The sequence below is a fragment of the Rhinoderma darwinii genome, chromosome 1 (genome assembly GCF_050947455.1).
Source record: "Rhinoderma darwinii isolate aRhiDar2 chromosome 1, aRhiDar2.hap1, whole genome shotgun sequence".
NCBI classification, from domain to species: Eukaryota; Metazoa; Chordata; class Amphibia; order Anura; family Rhinodermatidae; genus Rhinoderma; species Rhinoderma darwinii.
The window spans coordinates 573,279,322-573,303,260 of record NC_134687.1 but is presented as its reverse complement, the minus strand read 5'-3'; the positions used below and the strand labels follow the sequence as shown (position 1 = coordinate 573,303,260).

Below are 23,939 nucleotides of genomic sequence, written 5' to 3'. Positions count from 1 at the left end.
AATTTTGAAGTACATTTTGTTTTCCTGCACCAAGCCAGGTTTTCAGAGGCTCATAGGTCTCAGTGATGGAAACCCCCACAAATGACCCCATTTAGAAAACTAGACCCCTTAAGGTATTTACCTAGGGGTATAGTAAGTATTTTGACCCCACAGTTTTTTGCTAAATTTAATACATAGCAGGTGAAAAAAAAAAAATTTCACTTTTTTTCATAAAAGTATCAGTTTGAAGACCAATTTCTTTGTAAAGCGACCATGAGAATGAAGAAACACACCCCAAAATCTATCACCCCGTTTCTCCTGTTTTCAAAAATACCAACATTGTGGCCCTAATGCGCTGCCTGGACACACGGCAGGACCCAAAAGGAGGGGAACACCCGGAGGCTTTCAGGACTCATATTTTGCTTGAAAATATTTTAGGCCCCACTGTACATTTGGAGAGGCTTTGAGCTGCCAGAATGATAGAAACTCCCCATCAACGACCCCATTTAGAAAACTAGACCCCTTAAGGTATTTATCTAGGGGAATAGCTAGCATTTTGACCACACAGGTTTTTCGCTAAATATATTGGAATTAGTCTGTAAAAATTAAAATGTACTTTTTTTCTGAAACATAGAAATTTTTATTATTTGCAAGGAATAACGAAGAAAATGCACCCCAATATTTGTAAAGCAATGTCTCCCGATTACGACAATACCCCATATGTGGTAATAAACTGCTGTTTGGACCCACAGCAGGGCTCAGAAGGGAAGGAGCGCCATTTGGATTTATGATTTTGCTGGAATGGTTTTCGGTGCCATGTCGCATTTGCAATGCACTGGAGGGACCAAAACAGTGGAAACCCACCAAAAGTGACCCCATTTTGGAAAAACCTTCAAGGAATTTTTCTAGGGGTATAGTGAGCATTTACACCCCACGGGTCTTTTGCAGAGTTTATTGGAATTAGGGCGCGAAAATTAATATCAACATTTTTTTCCACTAAAATGTTGCATTTTCTCATTTTCACAAGGGATAAAGGAGGAAAAAAACAAACATTTTTTATAAAGCAATTTCTCCCGGGTACGGAAATACCCCACATGTGGTCATACGTTTTTTCATTAGAAATGAATTAACCCTTTCAGGACTGATCCATTTTTTGCCTTCTTATTTTAGATTTTCACTCCCCGCTTTCCAAGAGCCATAACTTCTTTATTTTTCCATCAATAGAGCTGCGTGAGGGCTTATTTGTTGCGGGACAATCTGTCGTTTTCATTGGTATCATTTTGGGGTACATGCGATTTTTTTTGATCACTTTTTATTCAATTTTTTTGCAATCCTGAGTAAAAAACAGGAATTCTGACACCGTTTTTTTAGGTTTTCTTTTTGCGGCGCTCACCGTACGCTATAAATTACATTTTTACTTTATTCTGCGGGTTGGTACGATTACGGCGACACCATATGTATATAGGTTTGGTCCTTTTTTTTAGTGTTTGCACAATAAAATGACTTATTTATAAAAAAAAAATTTCTGTGTCGCCATATTCTGAGAGCCATCATTTTTTAATTTTTTAGTCAAAAAAGCTGTGTAAGGGCTTGTTTTTTGCGGGACGGATAGAAGTTTTTATTGGTATTATTTTCGGGTACATGCGACTTTTTGATCACTTTTTATTCTTTATTTAGGGAGCGGTGGTGACCAAAAAAATTGCGATTCTGTCGTAGTTTTTTATTGATTTTTTTTGGGGTGTTCATCGTGCGGGAAAAATAACATTACAGTTTTATAGTTGGGTTCGTTACGAACGCGGTGATACCAGATATGTGTACTTTTTTAACGTGTTCATTTTTTTTCTATAATAAAAGTCTTATTATAGGAAAAAAAGCATTTAGTGTTTATATCACTTATAACTTTTATTTTTACACTTTTTTGAAAACATTTTTATTACTTTTTTTTACCTTTTTAACTTGTCCCACTAGGGGACACTTAGACTTGCAGCTTTGATCGCTGCTAGAGTACATTACACTACACACGTAGTGTAATGTACTCTGTCATTGTGACGTGACTGTCACACTGACAGGAAGCAGAGGAGGAACGGCCGGAGGCTGTTCCTCCGAGGATTCCGTACATGGCAACCCGGAGGTCATTATCTGACCTCCGATTGCCGTGACAAGCATCGGTAGCCCCCACGATCACTTCGTGGGGGCTGCCGATGTGCTTCAAACCACTTAAATGCGGCGACGGCAATCCGTCGCCGCACTTAAGGGGTTAACTGCCGAAATCAGCGGCGATGGTCCGCTGTCCGGTAAGACTGATGTCTCAGCTGTCGGGGACAACTGTCAGCGCGGGTCTGTCACTCTGTTTACACAGAGTGACAGTTTGAAATGCGGACGAAAATGAACGTCATGGTGCGGGAACTAGCAGCCGACCATGACGTTCATTTTCGTCCTTGGTCGTTAAGGGGTTAAAGGGAATGTGTTGCTAGCAAAACATGTTTGTTTTTTTTTAGTTAAACAATTAGTGTATAGGTGATTAAACATTGTTCTAATTTTTTATTTTTTTTTCACGAGTCAGGAAATATTATAAATTGGATTCAATTTATAATATTTCCCAGCACTGGTCACTAGATGGAGCCATTCCCAAAATTGCAGCATTGCATGTGGTAAAGCAACCACATTGCTTTATGCTGCAAAATTGGGTAAAAATCCCTCGCTCTAGTGAGCTCTCAGAATCCCCCCCTCCTTTATCCTGGCTAGTGCCGGGAGAAACGAGGGGTTTGAACGGTCTAACCTCCTACACGGTGTGTCGCCATTTTTTGAGCTAACACACAGTATAGTAGGTTAACATACAGTAGTAAACACACACAAACACGAACATACATAGAAATAACTTACCTGCTCCTGCCGCCGCGGCTCCCTCCGGTCCATCCGCTCCGTCTGCTGCCGCTGCTCCATGTGCACAAGTCCGGAAGCCGCGACCGGAAGTAGTAATCTTACTGTCCGGCCGCGACTTCCGGTCCACAGGAAAATGGCGCCGGACGGCGCGCATTTCAAATTGAACTGTGTGGGAGCGGCGCATGCGCCGTTCCCACACAGCGGCTTACATGATAGTGGATGGAACGGGCCCCGTTCGCAGTCCCTATGGGACTGGAGCTGCCGTATTCCATGTCTGTATGTGTCGTTAATCGACACATACAGAAATGGAAAAAAAAATGGCAGCCCCCATAGGGAAGAAAAAGTGTAAAAATAAAAACAACACACAAACACACAAATTAATCCAAACGTTTTTAATAAAGCACTAACATATTAAAAAAAATTTTTTGGTGACACTGTTCCTTTAAAGAGAATTGTTTAGTCTCCAAGGGGAAGATGGAGGGGTATTAAACTCTTCAGAGATAGAGATGATATAGGCGCGTGATCAGACCAGGAAGTAGATCGATTCTTAAATGAAGATTTTTTTGAAGTAACCATTTATCTGTAAGACACAGGTCTATACGGGAATAAAGCTTGTGAGGGTTAGAGTAAGAAGAATAATCCCTTTGATTAGCATGAAGGATCCTCCAGCGATCATACAAGTTGTCTTTAAAAAGAATACCCTGGATACCTGGATCTTTGGGAAATCTTTGGTCTAATACAGGATCAGGCACTATGATTTTTTTCTTTCTGATTGCCAGTTCAATAGTGTCCTTTATAAACTTCGTTTGGTAGGTATTAGGATTCGTATAAGGATACCAATGTATAAAAGGACACTATTGATAGAACACCCTATAATGAGAGATCTACCAACGGGATCTGCAATAGATTCTATTAGATTAAAAGCAACAGTGTTTTCAAAACGCTTTTCTTTTGTTAACGGTGTGTGCAAAAAATACATTTGGAAAGTTAAGGTGGTGAACCCTACTAGCACCACCTTCATTTAAATGCGTCTCTTGGGCACATAAAACATCACATTTTTGTGAATTTGCTTCTTTCCAAAGGGAGCGTTTAAAAGGGCTATTTAACCCCTTTACGTTTAAAGAGGTAATTTTGAAAACCATTGTAAGTAATAAAGAGGTAAGCTGCCAATAAAGATCGCATCATTTGCATCACGTGAGAGTATCCACGATAAGACAATAGGATAGGCCCATCAAATCGCACAGTAGAGCAAACATCATAACAAAACTATACGCGAGGTAAGTAAAGTGAAAATTACATTCTGTAACAGTCCAGGGTCTATATGAACCACATTCAAGCACCATGTTGAGGAAAGTGGCTCATCGAACTAAGGAGAGAAAAGAAAAAAAATCGGTTCTACCTAGAACCCATACAAAAAAGAAAAAAAAAAAAAAAAAAAAAAGAAGAGCAACTTCACTAACAGCGGGCATCGAATCGTGCACATAGTAGACCAAACAAAAGGAGAAAAAAAAACTGTCGAAAATCAGGAATGATCCCACATCTGAACGGAGTGTTTGAAGACCGGTGGATCAAGTGTCATCTGTTGGGTGAGAAGTATGGCCGTTTAGCGTTAGAGATAACATGCGTAAACCCATTCCTGGAAAGAATCAGCTTTATGGGGTATCCCCATTTGTATGATATGTTGTCTTCTCTCAGAATCTTGGTGTAGGTAAGAAATTCTCTGCGCCTTGAGAGTGTAGCTGGTGAGAAAACAACGCTATTTGGCTGAAACGTTCAGGGAGATCTTTCTTAGGCATAGCTGCCTTCATCACCGATTCTTTGAGATGGTAGAAATGAAGAAGCGCCAAAACATCTCTGGGTGCACTCGCTGGAATAGATTTAGACTTGGGAATTCTGTGGACTCTCAATCCGGAGATCCCTTCCAGAAGCATCAGGAAGTAGAGCTACGAACAGATCCGTAAGTCTGATAATTGCGAGTCTGCAATCGTTTCAGGAAAACGACGAAAGCGGATGTTATTTCGTCTGGAGCGATCCTCCAGATCTGCCAGTTTCTGTTTAATATTAGAGATGTCATCCTCCATGTCATTGTGAGGATCTACCAGGTAATTATGAGCACCTACAAATTCTTTGATTTCTCCTATGTGTGCAGCGCGGTCACCTATGGAATTAATGTCTGCCCGCAGAGAGGAAATTGCAGAGAATATCTTTATGGAGAGACATAAGTCTAATTTCAGCAGAAGAAAGTCTATGTGGTGCTGCTGCTAGGCAGGGATTGTAATGGAAACGATAGTTTCTCAGGAGAAACAGATAAGAGAAGCTTATGTAGGAGAGATTGGAGATGGAGAGGCTTAGGTAATTAGGTAAAATCCTCATGGGGGATTTGGCTTGTAGGTTTTGTGTAAGGCGTAGCGCTCACCTCTTGCGCTGCACGCCGAAGTTCGGACAGCCGGCATGCTCCGACACCTTTTTGGGAGGCAGAAGGTGCGAAAAAAGTCGTCAGTTTCAGCAGACTAGAAGATTTTGTTTTTTTGCTTCTAGTCATGACTTGGAGGGTAGTCAGGGTTCCTGGAAGAGGATCCAACTTGATAGATCGTAACAACGATCATTAACTTAGCTATTTGAGCTATTAGGATGTATGGGTCCTGGAGCTCCCGTCTCACACCGCCACTCTCCTCCGCATCCGGCCACGCCCCCATCACTTTTTGTCAAATTTTTTTGAAGGCAGGATGAACAGAAAACAGCAATTCTGGCATTGTTTTTTTATAAAAAAAAAATTTTACAGCGACCACCGTACAGGTTAAATAATGCAATTGTTTTATAGTTGGGGTTCGTTATGGATGGGGCAATACCAAATATGTGTAACGTTTCACTTTTTTCATAATAAAAAGTATTTTGTAAGGGGAAAAAGTGGATTTTTAATTATTACAAAACTTTATTAAACTTTTTTTTTTAGTCCCACTACGGGACTTTACTGTGCAATCTTTTGATCGCTCTTCTAATACACTGCAATACTTCTGTATTGCAGTGTATTATGTCTGTCAGTATAAACCTGACAAGCATGTGTTAGGTCATGCCTCTTGCATGGCCTAACAGGCATTCACTAAAGGCAGACCTGGGGGCCTTTGTTAGGCACCCAGGCTGCCGTAGAAACAATCCGCACCCCACGGTTGCATCGCGGGATGCCGGTGGGGTGAGAGAGGGAGCCCCCCCCTCTAAAACCAATCAGATGCAGCGGTCGCATCAGAGGAGTTAAACATAAACATAATCGGAGACCATTGCTAGTGGTCTCTGATCGATGCGCTGAAGCCAGAGGCTGTTCGCAACAGCCCAGGAGCACCCGGCCCGATTCTGGAAAACTTCTTCTGAAGTGCCGACGTGAAAAGACGGCTCTTCAGAAGAACTACCCCTAATGACGCCGGTTGTTAGGGGGTTAATTTGTAAAAGTACATAAAAAAATTTTTTTTTAAAAAGTGTTTAATTGTGTACATAATCTGACATGAGTGCAGTCTATACATTCGCTTTAAATTGTTCCTATTGTGAACATGTCAGGCATTTACAGGTAAGAATAGGCAGAACGGCTTATTGACTTTTGTTAAGAGTGTATGGTCGCCATTGAACACAATTTACAGTTTATACAGTCGAGTCACATTATTATGACCCCCCTCCTGCTTTCGACATCGACAGCCCATGAAGGAAGTGATGTGTCCTGGGCTGGCTTGGTGGGTATATAAGGTGTGTGATAGGCTGTCTGAACACATATCACTCGTTGGGTAAAAGGGGCGATCAGAGTTGCAAAAAGGGATGATTATTGGCTTTCGGGCCAAGGGTGGCAGTATGGTGAAAGTGTATCGTGAGTGGACAAATGGCACCATTGGGAATAACAGACGGGGAAACTGCGGAGCACCACGTGCCATTGATGTGAACGACGGTTACGAAGGTGCGTGAGGGCCGAACGACACGCTACAGTGGAGCAGCTCACCATGAGAATCAACCAGGGAGCTACCAGACGTGTGTCTAAAACAGCTCAGCGAACCCCACTGCATATGGGGCTGCGAACCTCACGGATGCTCACTGCTAAAGGCGCATTGGAAAAAAAGGCTTCAATTTGCACGGCAGTATGGGAATTGGACCACCAATGATTGTCAATGGGTTGCCTTCTCCGATGAGTCACGTTTTCAGCTTCATCGAACAGATGGACATTGGCTTGTCAGGCGAGAAACATCAGAGAACAAATATCCTGCCACCATTGCTGGAAGAACACAAGCTGGTAGCGGCAGCGTTATGGTTTTGGCGATTTTTTTCATTGGATTCTATGGGATCCATGTGGAAGGCACTCTGAACCGATTTGGGTATGAATCCATCGTTGCAGATCGCGTTCGCCCATATATGCTGCTAGTCTACCCCGGGGCAGATGGAATCTTCCAGCAATACAATGTGACTTGTCACACGGCTAGAAATGTCCGACAGTGGTTGGAAGAGTACAACCAAGACTCCCAAGTACTGTATTTTACGGACTATAGGATACACTGGATCATAAGACGCACCCATTAATTGTAGCATAAGAGGTTTTGCCTTTAACTGTACATTTCCTGGGTAATATTGAGACAATAGGGTACCACGGTGCCCCATAACAATGTCAGACACAGAAATACAAGATATTTGCAGCTTTAGTGCTCTCACCCTCCCCTGAACTCACCAGACATCAGAGGTGTGAAGTGGCAGGGGTTAATAGTGTTGAATCTGCTCTTCTTGCTGCTCTGTACATAGGAGGGGGCGTGGCTAGAAGGTCCTTGCAGATCAGGACCTGCACAGATTTACCGAGCTGTGTGTACTAATGTCTGTGTGATCTGCTCACTGAGCAGTGAGATGAAAGAACTCTGTGTGTAAGATGTGACTGTTCAGTGAGTGGATAACGCATAAATCTTTTACACACAGCACAGGACATGCAGCTTCCATTACACTGCACTGCAAGGACCTTTGAAGCTTGGAGCTCAGTCTCCTGGCATCGGTTTGCCTTCAGGGTATAAGACGCAGCAGAAGATTACAGCACAGATTCTAAGAGAAAAACTGCGTCTTATAGTCAAAAAAAACACGGTACTTCCCTGGCCCCCTAATTCGCCAGTCTTTAACCTAATTGAGCATTTGTGGGACCACCTCTTGTTCGCTCTATGGATCCTCCCCCACACACACTCCAGTAAATGTGGGATGCTCTGCAGTCAACATGGTCCCATATACCTGAGACATCCTACCAGCACCTTATTGTCACTCCCAGCCTGTCTGACTGCTGTCCATGCTGCACATGGCGGTTACTCTGGATATTAGCTGCTGGTCATAATAATGTGACTCGACTGTGTATATATAAAATTAATCTACATAAAAACACTGAGTGGTTTATAGTTCATGCCATAGAACAACAGGTCATCTTCAGTTTGACCCGTTGTCCAATTTGCAGCTTTCCCACGGAAATTGAAAAAATGCTAATAACTTTTTATGTAAAACAAACATAATTTGGAGGAAGAACACAGAAAAAGAGAGACTGTGAAAAAGATGAGAGCTGGGATATGAGCTGTATTAGCCAGGAGTCCATTGTGATGAAGATCTTACCCTTTTTGCTTTCTCTAATAACTTGACGGTCATGTTTCCTGTGCCAGGACCAACCTCCAGCACAACATCTGTTGGTCGTATAGCAGCCTGGAATATAAGTAAAATACAATGGTCATCGTCCATACAGCATCTCTATTAGTGTACCACACATATTCCACCGTCATATCACCATCCACAAATACAAAAGTAACTTACGGAACGCAGGCATATTACTAACCTTCTCAATGATGCTGTTCACGACGAGGGGGTTTTTCAGGATATGCTGGCCAATGCCAGTTTTGAACATAACCCCTAAAAGTCATGAAATAAAATACAGAAAGTAGTGTTAGTGCTTCCATTATAATTTGTCCCTAATTCTTATATAGTCATAAACATCTATATTTTACGTATCCCAATATTAGTCTTCTTACACACAGACACGGATACCAGCCCCAGGCAGTTCATGTCTGCTATGTGCCACTAATCCTGCTGCCATATGTCATGCTACCAGTTATGTCACTGCCCTCAAGTATAATATGCTATTCAAGTTGCACATTAAAGCGTACATGTGAGGAATTAGGCCCCATGCACACGACTGTAAAACCGCGGACCGTAAAACACGGTCCGCAGTTTGACGGACCCATTCAGTTCTATTGACCACGGACACCTTTCAGTATCGCTACGGATGGGTGTCCGTGCCGTAGAACTGTTCCGGGAATTATGAAGCATGTCCGTTTTTTCAAGTTTTACCGGCCGTGCTCCCATACTTTCTATGGGAGCACAACCTGAAAATGTGGACGGCCGTGCCCACAATCGTGGGCCACGATTACGGGCACGGTCGTGTGCATGGGGCCCAACACTATTTCTGGCCATTGTATTCTGCTAATACTCAGTGGCCTCAGAGCCTAACAGATATCATGTCTTCTATACTAAGCTCAGAGGCAAATCTACTATCTCTATTATATATATTAGGGTTGTCACAATACCAGAATTTGGACTCCGATACTTTGTGTAGTTTTGCGATTTTCGATACCAAAACGATACATTGCCAACAGTAATAAAAAAATAAAAATTTCCATTTTCTGATGTGAGGCGCGGGGTGTGATGATGAATTTTGAATGTGCCTCACATTAATAGTAATTAACTCCATCATGTTTCTCAGTCATAATGGACTAATGTGTAAGGTACATGATGGGGTTAATTACTATTAATGTGAGGAACATGGAGGTTAAATTCCTCACACCTCGTGCCTCACATTAATAAGTGAAAGAAAGCAGTTTTTATTTCATTTTTTTTACAGCGTACACATCAGAAATGACGCAAAAAAATTTGTTGTGCAGGTTATTACGGCCGCGCCAATACCGAATAAGTGTATATTTTATGCATTGAGACTTATTTTTAATGTTTATTGTAAAAAATGTGTATGTGTATTTTTTTTATTTAACATTACTTTATGGTTTTACTTTTTTATTTTTAAACTTCAATGTCCTGGCACATATCTATATACGGATAGTACACAGGCAGTTGTTGGGTATGTCCTAACAACAGGAAATATGGTAGGACAGCCCTTGGGTCCTTCAATGGACCGTGGGCGGTCTGCCCATATATGGTATGTCCCTCAATCGCGTCACAGGGATTCCCTGTGACGCAATCCAAAGGGCATCCCCCCTTCCCATTGACCCCTTTCATGCTGTGGTCTGCTTTGATCGCAGCATTCAGGAGGAATAGCGGCGGAGATTAGAGGTTTCACTCATCTCTGCTGTTAGAGCGGGGCTGCGGCTGTGTAATACAGCCATTACCCCGTTCCTGACAACAAGTGCGCGCACGCGGGCAGAATGATGTGATGCGGGTGGCGCTGCACTAGTGCGTGGCCTCGCTGGCACTGAAGTCAGAATATGGGGGTCTTTTGCAGTGCACACGTCATGTTCTGTCTTCAGTGCAGCGCTGGTCGCATCGCCTCATTCTGACCGCATGCAGTTGTCAGGACTCCACAGCCACAACCCCCGCTGTATTACTATACTATTCAGCTTAGTATCGAAATACATGAAATAACGGTATCGAACTGTTTGAGGGTGCACGGTATCGAAGTTTCAATGCATCGTGCATCCCTAATTTATAGAAATATATAGATGATAGGAGAATTGAGAAGATTATATAGCAGTAATGAGCAGTGTAGCTGAGAATCAAGCTCTGGGGTGAGGCATTACATTTACCAGGTAGCTGCAGCGTCTGTGTGTCTTTCTCACTCTGATCCATCCTCCTGCTCCTCCCCTAATCCAAAGACTTCTATGAGCAGCATGTCTGTGTTTTTCTCATTCTGCTTCAATACCTGCCAATAGAAGTCTATAGGAGGAGGAAGACAACCCCCTACTGCGGTCCGTCTCCTCTGCTCTGTACTAGGGACTGCTTGACAACAGGTGCTGGACAGCAGATTACAAGAAGGGAGACACCTAGTGGCAGTAACTTCACACAGAATTTTCATGAATAAAATGACTCCATTTTAACCCCTCCCCGATATCCGCCGTATATATACGCACACTGGGGGAAAAAAAAAAGTGCAGAGTATGGAGCGGGCTCACAGGCTGAGCCTGCTCCATAGAGCGAGCGTGTCGGCTGTGTGTTACAGCCCACACTTTAGGGTAATGAGCGGGGTCCTGCTTGTTTAACCCGTTAAATGCAGATGTCAATAGCAACCGCAACATTTAAATGACTAGAAACAGGGGGCGGCCCCCTGTAACGTTCCGACGTCCTCCCCGCAATGCGATCAGGGGGTTCCGTTGGTTGGCATGACAGCCTGGGGGCCCGATGAAGGTCCCCGGGTCCACCATTTTTCTACTCCTATACGGCAATACATAAGTAGTGCAGTATATCGTGCAAGCGATCCATCGATTGCTGGTTCAAGTCCCCTAGGGGGAGAAGTAAAAAAATGGAAAAAGCAGTAAAACAAGTTTTTTTTTTTTAAATAAAAAAAATTCTAAGTTAAAAAAAAATAAAAAAAAAAAAAAAATAAACCCTTTCCCCATTTTCGCTCAAGCACAAAGTAAAATTGTTTTAAAAATGAACATAACTGGTATCGACGCGTTCGTAAAAGTCTGAACAATTACAATATTGTTTATTTAGTCCGCACGGTGAACGTCGTAAAAAATAAAAAATGCCAGAATCACAGTTTTTTGGTCACTTCAGCTCCCACAAATTTTTTTAATAAAAAGTCATCAAAAAGTCTTAAGTACCCCAAAATGGTACCAATATAAACTACTGCTCGCCCCGCAAAAAAGCCCTCAAGTCGCTCAATAGACGGAAAAATAAAAAAAGTTATGGCTCTCAGAACATGGCGACAAAACTAAATTTTTAACAATCAGTTTTTTACTTGTAATTGTAGTAAAACATAAAAAAAAAAAAAAAAAAAACTATAGAAATTTGGTATTGCTGTGATCGTACTGACCCCCAGAAAGTTAATATGCCGTTTCTACTGCACGGTGAACGCCGTAAAAACAAAACTCCCCAAAATATTAATGGAAGTGCTATTTTTTTCCCCCATTCCACCCCACAAATGTTTTTGAAAATCTACAACTCGTCCCACAAAAAAACCCTCATACAGCAATTTGGATGGAAAAATAAAAAAAAGGTTATGGCTTTTGGAAAGTGGGAGGAAAAAAACGAAATTGAAATTCCAGAAAATGGCTGCAGCGGGAAGGGGTTAATGGTAAGTAAATTAAAAAGTTGATCTATATCAGGTATACTATTAGATCAGAATAAGTTGTTTGACAACTTCGTGTCCATTTAAAACTTGTGTGATTAACAGAATGACATTTTCCTGATCCCGCACTGACGACAGGAGTTAAAGGGGCTTTCCAGTTCGGAAGCTTAAAGTGGTGACGGAATCAGCGGACATCCATCTAATGTGTATGGCCAGCTTTAGGGAGAAGAGACAACGGACAGCTGATATCACAGTGGCTATGTTCACACAGAGTAATGTGACGAGTTTTTTGACGCGGAAACCGCGTCACAAAACTCGTCAAAAACGGCCCGAAAACGCCTCCCATTGATTTCAAGAAGCGACATGCCCTATCTTCGGGCGTTGCCGCCTCTGACCTCCCATTGACTTCAATGGGAGGCAGAGAAAGCGTATTTCACGGTGTTTTATGCCCGCGGCGCTCAATGGCCGCGGGCGAAAAACTCCGCGAAAATCGGCGTGCAGGGAGAGGAAAATCGGCGTGCAGGGAGAGGAAAATCTGCCTCTAACTTCCAAACGGAATTTTGAGGCAGATATTCCTCCCCCAAAATACTCAGTGTGAACATAGCCGTTACCTCTTCTGTCCCCTATTTGTTTTTCATCCACTCCAACAAAGTTGGATTTAGGTTGGGGATAAAATAATTGTATTTTGAAGGAGGAGAACTTGTACAATTGTGTTGGTTACTCCTGTTTAATATGCAATTTCAAGTAATAAAAAAAAAATACAGTGTTAATTTTTATATTTTTGTATTGACTCCAACTCCACAGCTGTGATTGTAATAAAAAAAAATGGCGCAGAACTAGTCATTAAAATGACATTTATAAACGTTCCTCATTGTGACTGAAGGTTGTCAGTTGCGACACATTGCAGTAACTTTGTGCGTCACATTATCATCACGCCACTGTCGTATTCCTTTACAACCCGATTCAAAACACACTATGCCGCAGTCTATGACACATTTGGGCCTTTTTATGCCCATAATACCCCCAACAAAGTACCAAAGTTGGGATTGTGCTGCCGTAACAACGCTATCCGTGGAAATGTTCTCATAACGTCGTCCACTATGTAACATGTGCCGCAGACCAGTCAGTTATGGCGCAGATATATGGCGCCATACATAGAAGCGCAGCAGCTGCTACCAGCCGTGGACTGCGCACATTACAAGCCACGCCTACAATAACTAGCACAACATGACGCAGTGGGCACATACCCTGGCTCCTGATCTCCTGGTGCTTCCGACTCTTCTTCTCAGACTTCACTTTCGGCATTTTGAATTCTCTTCCCTGACTGCACAGCAACAACGTGCTAAACTTCTGACCGGCGCGGAAAGATGACGTCACCAGACACTTCCGCTAGACGCATGCTGGGAAGTGTAGTTCTGATCCCCTTAAGTGACTTTTCTATGAGAGAACTATTGCAGTAAAACATGGCGCACTAGGCTACAGTAATAATAACACTATATTCTACTGCCCTGCACTGGATAATGGAGGTGTAGAGCCTAATATCGCATAAAACCATCCATCAGCAGTCAAGGACGGCCTCACTCCCGCGATACTCGCTCTTCTCGCGGGGCTCTCAGCCTATACTGGCGCACGCCGGGAGCAGTGAGGTGAGTGTTACCTATGATCACGTCCTCATCCCGGCATCATCTCCAGCCCGGGAGTTGACTGTGGGTGCAGCGGAGATGGCATCTCTCCTGCCGGCGGCCCATGTGTGTGCCAGAGGAGGTGGCCACCCGGAGACCCAGTATAACCAGTGCGGCACGGAGAGCGTCGTAGTTGCTGAAACTTGCTAGGTGTACTGTGCCTTTCATGCCCACTGCAGTCACAACTTGATGCCTAGAAACTTTTAGGGATAACGATAACGCGTTCTTCAGGCGGCACAGTGTCTCCATAACAGTGGCCAGCTCAGTGCCTCCATACTAGAAACAACCACAGTGACCCCGTAATTGTCATGCTCATTACCTTCATAACTGTGCCAGTCAGTGACCCCATAATTGTGGCAGCCTCATTACCATCATAATAGGTAATTCTTGTGTCCCGTAACTGTGCCATACTCCTAACATCTATAACAGAGACGGTCACAGTGCCCCCATAATGGTGACTAACTTAGTTCCTCCATAACCGTCACAGAACTATGATAGTCCTACACACTACAGTGGCAAAAAATCCAGCGGTGTTTGTTCCTTACTTCTGCGTCCCCCTGTTGCTGAGATATTGCCCCCTCTTTATTAAACAATATGTAAATAAACCGCTGGCTAGCCAAGTGGGTTTGGCCGCCAGCTATTCTCAATGGGTGGAGCTAGCTGAGAGCCTCTGACGCCGACCTATCAGAGTGAGGCTGTTTCCTCCAGACACTCATATGCCAGCGTCGTCGTGTGAGACTCACGCTGATAGGTTGGCGTCAGAGGCTCTCTGCTAGCTCCGCCCATTGGCAATCTCTTATATGCTCATATTGGCGCCCTCACTATTTACACATTGCTGGAATCTAGATTTTACACTCACACTTTGGCACAAAGTTCTTTATTGGTGTTAATTTCTTGGCACGTTTCTGAATCCTGTTATCAGCCGTGCGTGGTTTTCTTGAATATACCTTATCTTTGATAACTCCCCAAAATAAAAAGTCCATCGGGTAAAGTCTGGTTATCCTGGGGGCCATTCAACCGGGCCGGGCCTCGTCTACCTATCCACCTATTGGGTAATTTCTTGTCAAGAAAACGACGCACCGCTAAAGCATAGTGAGCAGGGCTCCATCTTGCTGAAGATAGAAGTCTTCATTTTCATGCTCTAACTGCAATTGTAGTATTACGTTTTCTTGGAGTGTGTTAGTCTCTATTCACACGTCAGGGTTCAAGTGTCGGCGGATAAAAACGGCCGTTTTGAATCCGTTCCGGGCCGTGTTTCCGTTTTTAACAGCCGATTTTGACCCGTTTTGCATCCGTTTTTTTCCCTGTCCGTTTTAAAAACCGATGAATTTAATTTGTAAATCTTTTGCCACACACGTCCCCCTGTAGATAATGCCTCACACTGCCCTCTGTAGATACTGCCACAGCCCCCCTTGTAGGTAGTGCCACACAGCCCCCCTTGTAGGTAGTGCCACACAGCCCCCCTTGTAGGTAGTGCCACACAGCCCCCCTTGTAGGTAGTGCCACACAGCCCCCCTTGTAGGTAGTGCCACACAGCCCCCCTTGTAGGTAGTGCCACACAGCCCCCCTTGTAGGTAGTGCCACACAGCCCCCCTTGTAGGTAGTGCCACACAGCCCCCCTTGTAGGTAGTGCCACACAGCCCCCCTTGTAGGTAGTGCCACACAGCCCCCCTTGTAGGTAGTGCCACACAGCCCCCCTTGTAGGTAGTGCCACACAGCCCCCCTTGTAGGTAGTGCCACACAGCCCCCCTTGTAGGTAATGCCACACAGTCCCCCTGTAGGTAATGCCACACAGCCCCCCTGTAGGTAATGCCACACAGCCCCCCTGTAGGTAATGCCACACAGCCCCCCATAGGTAGTTCTATAGTGGACCCTTTTACATAGCACATCCCCCATAGATGGCAACCCCCCCCCCCCTACCTTTCTGTAGATAGCGCCACCGTTCCAGGAGAAGTCCCTGACTTCACTGTCCATATATGACAGTGAAGTCAGGGACTTCTCCTGGAGCAAAAACACCGGCCACTGCGCCAGGGATCCCGCTTCAGAAGTCCCTGACGTCACTGTGTCCATATATGGACAGTGAAGTCGGGGACTTCTCCTGGAGCGAAATCCCCAACCACAGCGTTGCCGAAGCTGTGGCCGGGGATTGGGGATTCCGCTCCTACTGGGAGCAAAAAAATACCCTCCTCCTCACATGCAGTTCGCACTGTGAGGAGGAGGAGGAGAGAGCGAGCGACGGAAGACACGGTCATCACTCGGAACACGTTCAAGTGATGGCCGTGTATTACCCGGCCCCATAGACTTCCATGGGAGCCGGGAGAACGGCCGAAAATAGGCACGCCTCATTTTTTGATGGCCCGGTTTTCCGGGCCGTCAAAATATCAGTCGTGTGAATAGCCCCAGTTGGGGGGTCTATTGTTCCTACTGTGGCCGTGCGACGGCCGCTTTTTGAACGGCCGTCATACGGCCGGGAAACCCTGTCGTGTGAATAGGGCCTTAAGTTGCAGGTCTGAGGTAACTTGTATTATAGAAGATGGTTCCAATTATCCCTTTACATGAAAGGGACACCCAAAGCATAACCCCGGGTGATTCAACTGTTCCATGGGGTCTTCTGTTGAGTAATACGCACAGTTGTGCCTATTAACAGCACCTGAAAGTTTGAAGTTGGCTTAATCGGACCAAGTTACTTTTCTAATAATGCTGGACTGTTCGAATAATCTCCCCCTGTATACCTACTTATTCACCCCCTGTATATGTTATGTCCTGGAAATTAGGTGCAAGTCTGAATGGGAATAAAGTAAACAATGTAACGGCTAGATCTAGAGAGTTTTCCCAGAATCATAAATTATTACCTATCCGCGGTTAAGGTGATAATTTTATGATTGCTGGGGGCCCCATCGCTGGAACCCCCAGCAATTGTGAGAACAGGGTTCTCGAACCCCCAGATCCTCCTCCTTGCACCCCGCCAGTCAGGAGGAGCTTGAATGGAGCAGCGGTCGAGTACGTGCCCGCCGCTCCATTCATTGTCTATGAGAATTATGGAAACAGACGAACTCTGTACGCTGGCTGAATCTTTAATTTCCATAGACTTTGAATGCAGCGGCGGCATTCTTAACCACCTCTCCATTCATTATCCTCTTCATGATCGGTGTGGTTCCCAGTGGTGGGGCCCCTGGTGATCAGAAAATGATCACCTATCCTTTAGGTGATAATTTAGGGTTCTGGGAAAACCCCTTTAAAGAGGCTCTGTCACCAGATTTTGCAACCCCTATCTGCTATTAATTCACTGTATTAAACGATACATATGATTTGCGCTCCCACAAAATATGAAAAATTGTAAATTCACTGAAGTGATATATGAGTAAAATATATAACTTTATTTCATAACTCTCTAAAAACAGGGGTACAATCACCACTGTGAAAAGCCCCACCGTGTGTATTAAAAAACGTATTAAACAAATACTCCCAAGTCCTGATTCATTTGTGAACCCTCTATGACTGGGTGTACTACAAAGATACCAATCTGGAATCAGCGTTTAAACATTGGTGTAACAGTGGTTTAGACCCTAAAACACACCGGAGCCTGCGATAACCGCACCAACAACTCCTAATGCTCAGGTACACAACGATGCCACTGTCCCCTACGCTAAGATTCCTCACTTTAACCCGACCCTACGCGTTTCTATACTTATCATCAGGGGTCTGTAGCTTGGTCACTCTGGCCAGGATGCCAGCGATATTACTTCAACAGCAGATATTCTACTGCACAACACGGAAGCATGCTCGCATAGATATCAGCAGCATGCTTCACTACGGGACTCTGAGTTACTATAACACATTACTCCTCCCCCTGGCCTCGGCAGCGCACTCCGAACCAGCCAATCACACTCACCCACCAGATTCGTGACGCCTGCCCATGTGACTCCCGGCTGTCATCTGACATACCCGGAAGCAACATCGACAACATCAAACCGAACGCGCAGGCGCAGTGGAAGGCTGTAGACGCATCTCCTTGCTGCACAAGAGCTCATTTTAATCGAGGATGGAGTATAACAACAATAATAAGTTTGGATAAGTATTGCGGGTCAGCTCAAAACCGCAACTGGACTGCCATCGATAAAACACCTTCCCTGTTGATACATATTATATGAATGAATGAGCGATATAATGTCTACCACACTTTGGAATTTTGAAACACTTACTGAAAGGAAGAACCATGCCTATTAGCATTAAATGGCATAATGCAAGTTGCTGTACAAGGACCTGGCACAACGGCCATATATCTGCCTAGGAAATCATCATAATACACAAACGATAAGAATGCATATTTAAATAAAACAGGCATAATTTGTCTGCTCGTTTAACCCTTCAGGCTGTACACATTCCAATCTATAAATCCATTGGGCTTCCTTACGCAGAATGAGGTTGTCCCAATCCCCTCCCCGTTTAGGAGGACGTATAAGTTCAATTGCCTGAAATTTTAAACATTCTGCTCTGCCTTGATGTTTAGCATGTACATAGCAGATCGGCGCTGCAATGTAGATTACAGTAACGTTTTTATTTTTAAAAAACGAGCATTTTTGGCCAAGTTATGACCATTTTTGTATTTATGCAAATGAGGCTTGCAAAAGTCCAAGTGGGTGTGTTTAAAAGTAAAAGTCCAAGTGGGCGTGTATTATGTGCGTACATCGGGGCGTTTTTACTACTTTTACTAGCTGGGCGTTCTGACGAGAAGTATCATCCACTTCTCTTCAGAACGCCCAGCTTCTGGCAGTGCAGACACAGCCGTGTTCTCGAGAGATCACGCTGTGACGTCACTCACTTCCTGCCCCAGGTCCTGCATCGTGTCGGCCACATCGGCACCAGAGGCTACAGTTGATTCTGCAGCAGCATCAGCCTTTGCAGGTAAGTAGCTACATCGACTTACCTGCAAACGCTGATGCTGCTGCAGAATCAACTGTAGCCTCTGGTGCCGATGTGTCCTCGCTCGTCCGACACGATGCAGGACCTGGGGCAGGAAGTGAGTGACGTCACAGCGTGATCTCTCGAGAACACGCTGTGTGTCTGCACTGCCAGAAGCTGGGCGTTCTGAAGAGAAGTGGATGATACTTCTTGTCAGAACGCCCAGCTAGTAAAAGAAGTAAACACGCCCAGTTGTAACACACACAATACACGCCCAGTTGGACTTTTACTTTAAACACGCCCAGTTGGACTTTTACTTTAAACACGCCCAGTTGGACTTTTGCAAGCCTCATTTGCATAAATACAAAAATGGTCATAACTTGGCCAAAAATGCTCGTTTTTTAAAAATAAAAACGTTACTGTAATCTACATTGCAGCGCCGATCTGCTGCAATAGCAGATAGGGGTTGCAAAATCTGGTGACAGAGCCTCTTTAACTCCTTCAGGACTGAGCCTGTTTTGGCCTTGTGGACGCAGCCGCTTTTTTCAAATCTGACGTTTCACTTTATGTGGTAATAACTTGGCACTGCTTTTACCTATCCAAGCGATTTTGAGATTGTTTTCTCGTGACACATTGCACTTTATGTTAGTGGAACAATTTGGTAGATAAATTTAGTATTTATTTGTGAAAAACACAAAAATGTAGAGAAAATTTGCAAATATTAGCATTTTTCTAAATTTAAATGTATCTGCTTGCAAAACAGATAGTAATACCACACAAAATAGTTACTAATTAGCATTTCCCATATGTCTACTTTAAGTTGGCATCATTTTTTGAACATCCTTTATTTTTCAAGGACATTACAAGGCTCTATTCACAAGACAGGGTCCGAGTGTCGGCCGATAAGGCCATATTCACAGTACAGGGTTTCCCGGCCGTTCGTAAAAACGGCCGTCACACGGCCGCAGTAGGAGCAATAGACCCCTAATGGGGCTATTCTCACGACCGTTTTTTTGACGGCCAGGGAAAACGGGCCATAAAAAAATTTGACATGCCCTATATTCGGCCGTTCTCCTGGCTGCCCGGCTCCCATAGAAGTCTATGGGGCCGGGTAATACATGGCCATCACTGGAATGTGTTCCGAGTGACGGCCATGTCTTCCGTCGCTCGTTCTCTCTCCTCCATACAGTGCGAAGTGCATGTGAGGAGGAGGAGGGTATTTTTTTGCTCCCTGTAGGAGCGGAATCCCCGGCCACAGCTTCGGCAACGCTGTGGCCGGGGATTCCGCTTCAGAAGTGCTTGACGTCACTGTGTCCATATATGGACACAGTGTTAGGGACTTCTGGAGCGGAAACACCGGCCACAGGGTCAGGGATTCTGCTTCAGAAGTGGCTGACGTCACTGGACACATGGCCGCAGTAGGAACAATAGACCCCTAATGGGGCTATTCACACGACCAATTATTTTGATGGCCCGGGAAACCCGGCTGTCAAAAAATGGGACATGCCCTATATTCGCCGTTCTCCCGGCCGCCCGGCTCCCATAGAAGTCTATGGGGCCGGGTAATACACGGCCATCACTGGAATGTGTTCCGAGTGACGGCCGTGTCTTCCGTCGCTCACTCTCTCTCCTTCTCCTCACAGTGCGAAGTGCATGTGAGGAGGAGGGTATTTTTTTGCTCCCTATAGGAGCAGAATCCCCAATCCCCGGCCACAGCTTCGGCAACGCTGTGGCCGGGGATTCCGCTTCAGAAAATGCTTGACGTCACTGTGTCCATATATGGACACAGTGAAGTCAGGGACTTCTGGAGCGGAAACACCGGCCACAGCGTCAGGGATTCTGCTTCAGAAGTGCCTGACGTCACTGGACACAGCTTCGGCAACGCTGTGGCCGGGGATTCCGCTTCAGAAGTGCTTGACGTCAGTGAAGTCAGGGACTTCTGGAGCGGAAACAGCGGCCACAGCATTAGGGATTCTGCTTCAGAAGTGCCTGACGTCACTGGACACAGCTTCGGCAACACTGTGGCCGGGGATTCCGCTTCAGAAGTGACGTCACTGTGTCAGTGAAGTTAGGGACTTCTGGAGCGGAAACACCGGCCACAGGGTCAGGTACTTCTGAAGCGGAATCCCCGACCCTGTGGCCGGTGTTTCCGCTCCAGGAGAAGTCCCTGATTTCACGGTGTCCATATATGCCCTCTGTAGAGAACGCCACACCCTGCCCTCTGTAGAGAACGCCACACCCTGCCCTCTGTAGAGAACGCCACACCCTGCCCTCTGTAGAGAACGCCACACCCTGCCCTCTGTAGAGAACGCCACACCCTGCCCTCTGTAGAGAACGCCACACCCTGCCCTCTGTAGAGAACGCCACACCCTGCCCTCTGTAGAGAACGCCACACCCTGCCCTCTGTAGAGAACGCCACACCCTGCCCTCTGTAGAGAACGCCACACCCTGCCCTCTGTAGAGAACGCCACACCCTGCCCTCTGTAGAGAACGCCACACCCTGCCCTCTGTAGAGAACGCCACACCCTGCCCTCTGTAGAGAACGCCACACCCTGCCCTCTGTAGAGAACGCCACACCCTGCCCTCTGTAGAGAACGCCACACCCTGCCCTCTGTAGAGAACGCCACACCCTGCCCTCTGTAGAGAACGCCACACCCTGCCCTCTGTAGAGAACGCCACACCCTGCCCTCTGTAGAGAACGCCACACCCTGCCCTCTGTAGAGAACGCCACACCCTGCCCTCTGTAGAGAACGCCACACCCTGCCCTCTGTAGAGAACGCCACACCCTGCCCTCTGTAGAGAACGCCACACCCTGCCCTCTGTAGAGAACGCCACACCCTGCCCTCTGTAGAGAACGCCACACCCTGCCCTCTGTAGAGAACGCCACACCCTGCCCTCTGTAGAGAACGCCACACCCTGCCCTCTGTAGAGAACGCCACACCCTGCCCTCTGTAGAGAACGCCACACCCTGCCCTCTGTAGAGAACGCCACACCCTGCCCTCTGTAGAGAACGCCACACCCTGCCCTCTGTAGAGAACGCCACACCCTGCCCTCTGTAGAGAACGCCACACCCTGCCCTCTGTAGAGAACGCCACACCCTGCCCTCTGTAGAGAACGCCACACCCTGCCCTCTGTAGAGAACGCCACACCCTGCCCTCTGTAGAGAACGCCACACCCTGCCCTCTGTAGAGAACGCCACACCCTGCCCTCTGTAGAGAACGCCACACCCTGCCCTCTGTAGAGAACGCCACACCCTGCCCTCTGTAGAGAACGCCACACCCTGCCCTCTGTAGAGAACGCCACACCCTGCCCTCTGTAGAGAACGCCACACCCTGCCCTCTGTAGAGAACGCCACACCCTGCCCTCTGTAGAGAACGCCACACCCTGCCCTCTGTAGAGAACGCCACACCCTGCCCTCTGTAGAGAACGCCACACCCTGCCCTCTGTAGAGAACGCCACACCCTGCCCTCTGTAGAGAACGCCACACCCTGCCCTCTGTAGAGAACGCCACACCCTGCCCTCTGTAGAGAGTGCCACACAGACCTCCTTGTAGGTAGTGCCACACAGACCCCCTTGTAGGTAGTGCCACACAGACTCCCTTGTAGGTAGTGCCACACAGTCCCCCTGTAGGCAATGCCACACAGTCCCCCTGTAGGCAATGCCACACAGTCCCCCTGTAGGCAATGCCACACAGTCCCCCTGTAGGCAATGCCACACAGTCCCCCTGTAGGCAATGCCACACAGTCCCCCTGTAGGCAATGCCACACAGTCCCCCTGTAGGCAATGCCACACCCTGCCCTCTGTAGAGAACGCCACACCCTGCCCTCTGTAGAGAACGCCACACCCTGCCCTCTGTAGAGAACGCCACACCCTGCCCTCTGTAGAGAACGCCACACCCTGCCCTCTGTAGAGAACGCCACACCCTGCCCTCTGTAGAGAACGCCACACCCTGCCCTCTGTAGAGAACGCCACACCCTGCCCTCTGTAGAGAACGCCACACCCTGCCCTCTGTAGAGAACGCCACACCCTGCCCTCTGTAGAGAACGCCACACCCTGCCCTCTGTAGAGAACGCCACACCCTGCCCTCTGTAGAGAACGCCACACCCTGCCCTCTGTAGAGAACGCCACACCCTGCCCTCTGTAGAGAACGCCACACCCTGCCCTCTGTAGGTAGTGCCACACAGACCCCCTTGTAGGTAGTGCCACACAGACCCCCTTGTAGGTAGTGCCACACAGACCCCCTTGTAGGCAGTGCCACACAGTCCCCCTGTAGGCAATGCCACACAGTCCCCCTGTAGGCAATGCCACACAGTCCCCCTGTAGGCAATGCCACACAGTCCCCCTGTAGGCAATGCCACACAGTCCCCCTGTAGGCAATGCCACACAGTCCCCCTGTAGGCAATGCCACACAGTCCCCCTGTAGGCAATGCCACACAGTCCCCCTGTAGGCAATGCCACACAGTCCCCCTGTAGGCAATGCCACACAGTCCCCCTGTAGGCAATGCCACACAGTCCCCCTGTAGGCAATGCCACACAGTCCCCCTGTAGGCAATGCCACACAGTCCCCCTGTAGGCAATGCCACACAGTCCCCCTGTAGGCAATGCCACACAGTCCCCCTGTAGGCAATGCCACACCCTGCCCTCTGTAGAGAACGCCACACCCTGCCCTCTGTAGAGAACGCCACACCCTGCCCTCTGTAGAGAACGCCACACCCTGCCCTCTGTAGAGAACGCCACACCCTGCCCTCTGTAGAGAACGCCACACCCTGCCCTCTGTAGAGAACGCCACACCCTGCCCTCTGTAGAGAACGCCACACCCTGCCCTCTGTAGAGAACGCCACACCCTGCCCTCTGTAGAGAACGCCACACCCTGCCCTCTGTAGATAGTGCCACACAGACCTCCTTGTAGGTAGTGCCACACAGACCCCCTTGTAGGTAGTGCCACACAGACTCCCTTGTAGGTAGTGCCACACAGTCCCCCTGTAGGCAATGCCACACAGTCCCCCTGTAGGCAATGCCACACCCTGCCCTCTGTAGAGAACGCCACACCCTGCCCTCTGTAGAGAACGCCACACCCTGCCCTCTGTAGAGAACGCCACACCCTGCCCTCTGTAGAGAACGCCACACCCTGCCCTCTGTAGAGAACGCCACACCCTGCCCTCTGTAGAGAACGCCACACCCTGCCCTCTGTAGAGAACGCCACACCCTGCCCT

General features: G+C 46.8%; 2 protein-coding genes across 3 annotated transcripts in view; one reads left to right on the top strand and one right to left on the bottom strand.

Moving 5' to 3' along the window:
• Positions 1-13,841, bottom strand: part of DIMT1 (DIM1 rRNA methyltransferase and ribosome maturation factor) — a 31,970-nt gene extending 18,129 nt beyond the window's left edge. Inside the window, exons 1-3 of the mRNA XM_075839252.1 lie at positions 13,390-13,841; positions 8,684-8,757; positions 8,467-8,553 (exon numbers count right to left, since the gene is read on the bottom strand). Coding sequence (XP_075695367.1) covers positions 8,467-8,553; positions 8,684-8,757; positions 13,390-13,447 — 219 coding nt within the window. The 5' untranslated portion in view covers positions 13,448-13,841. The remainder of the gene's footprint in view (positions 1-8,466; positions 8,554-8,683; positions 8,758-13,389) is intronic.
• IPO11 (importin 11) overlaps positions 13,438-23,939 on the top strand; it is a 511,812-nt gene continuing 501,310 nt past the window's right edge. The window contains exon 1 of one of the 2 annotated variants that reach the window (XM_075839226.1): positions 13,438-13,788. The gene's annotated coding sequence lies outside the window, so the exon portion shown is untranslated. The remainder of the gene's footprint in view (positions 13,789-23,939) is intronic. The other variant, XM_075839216.1, reaches the window with a different exon arrangement.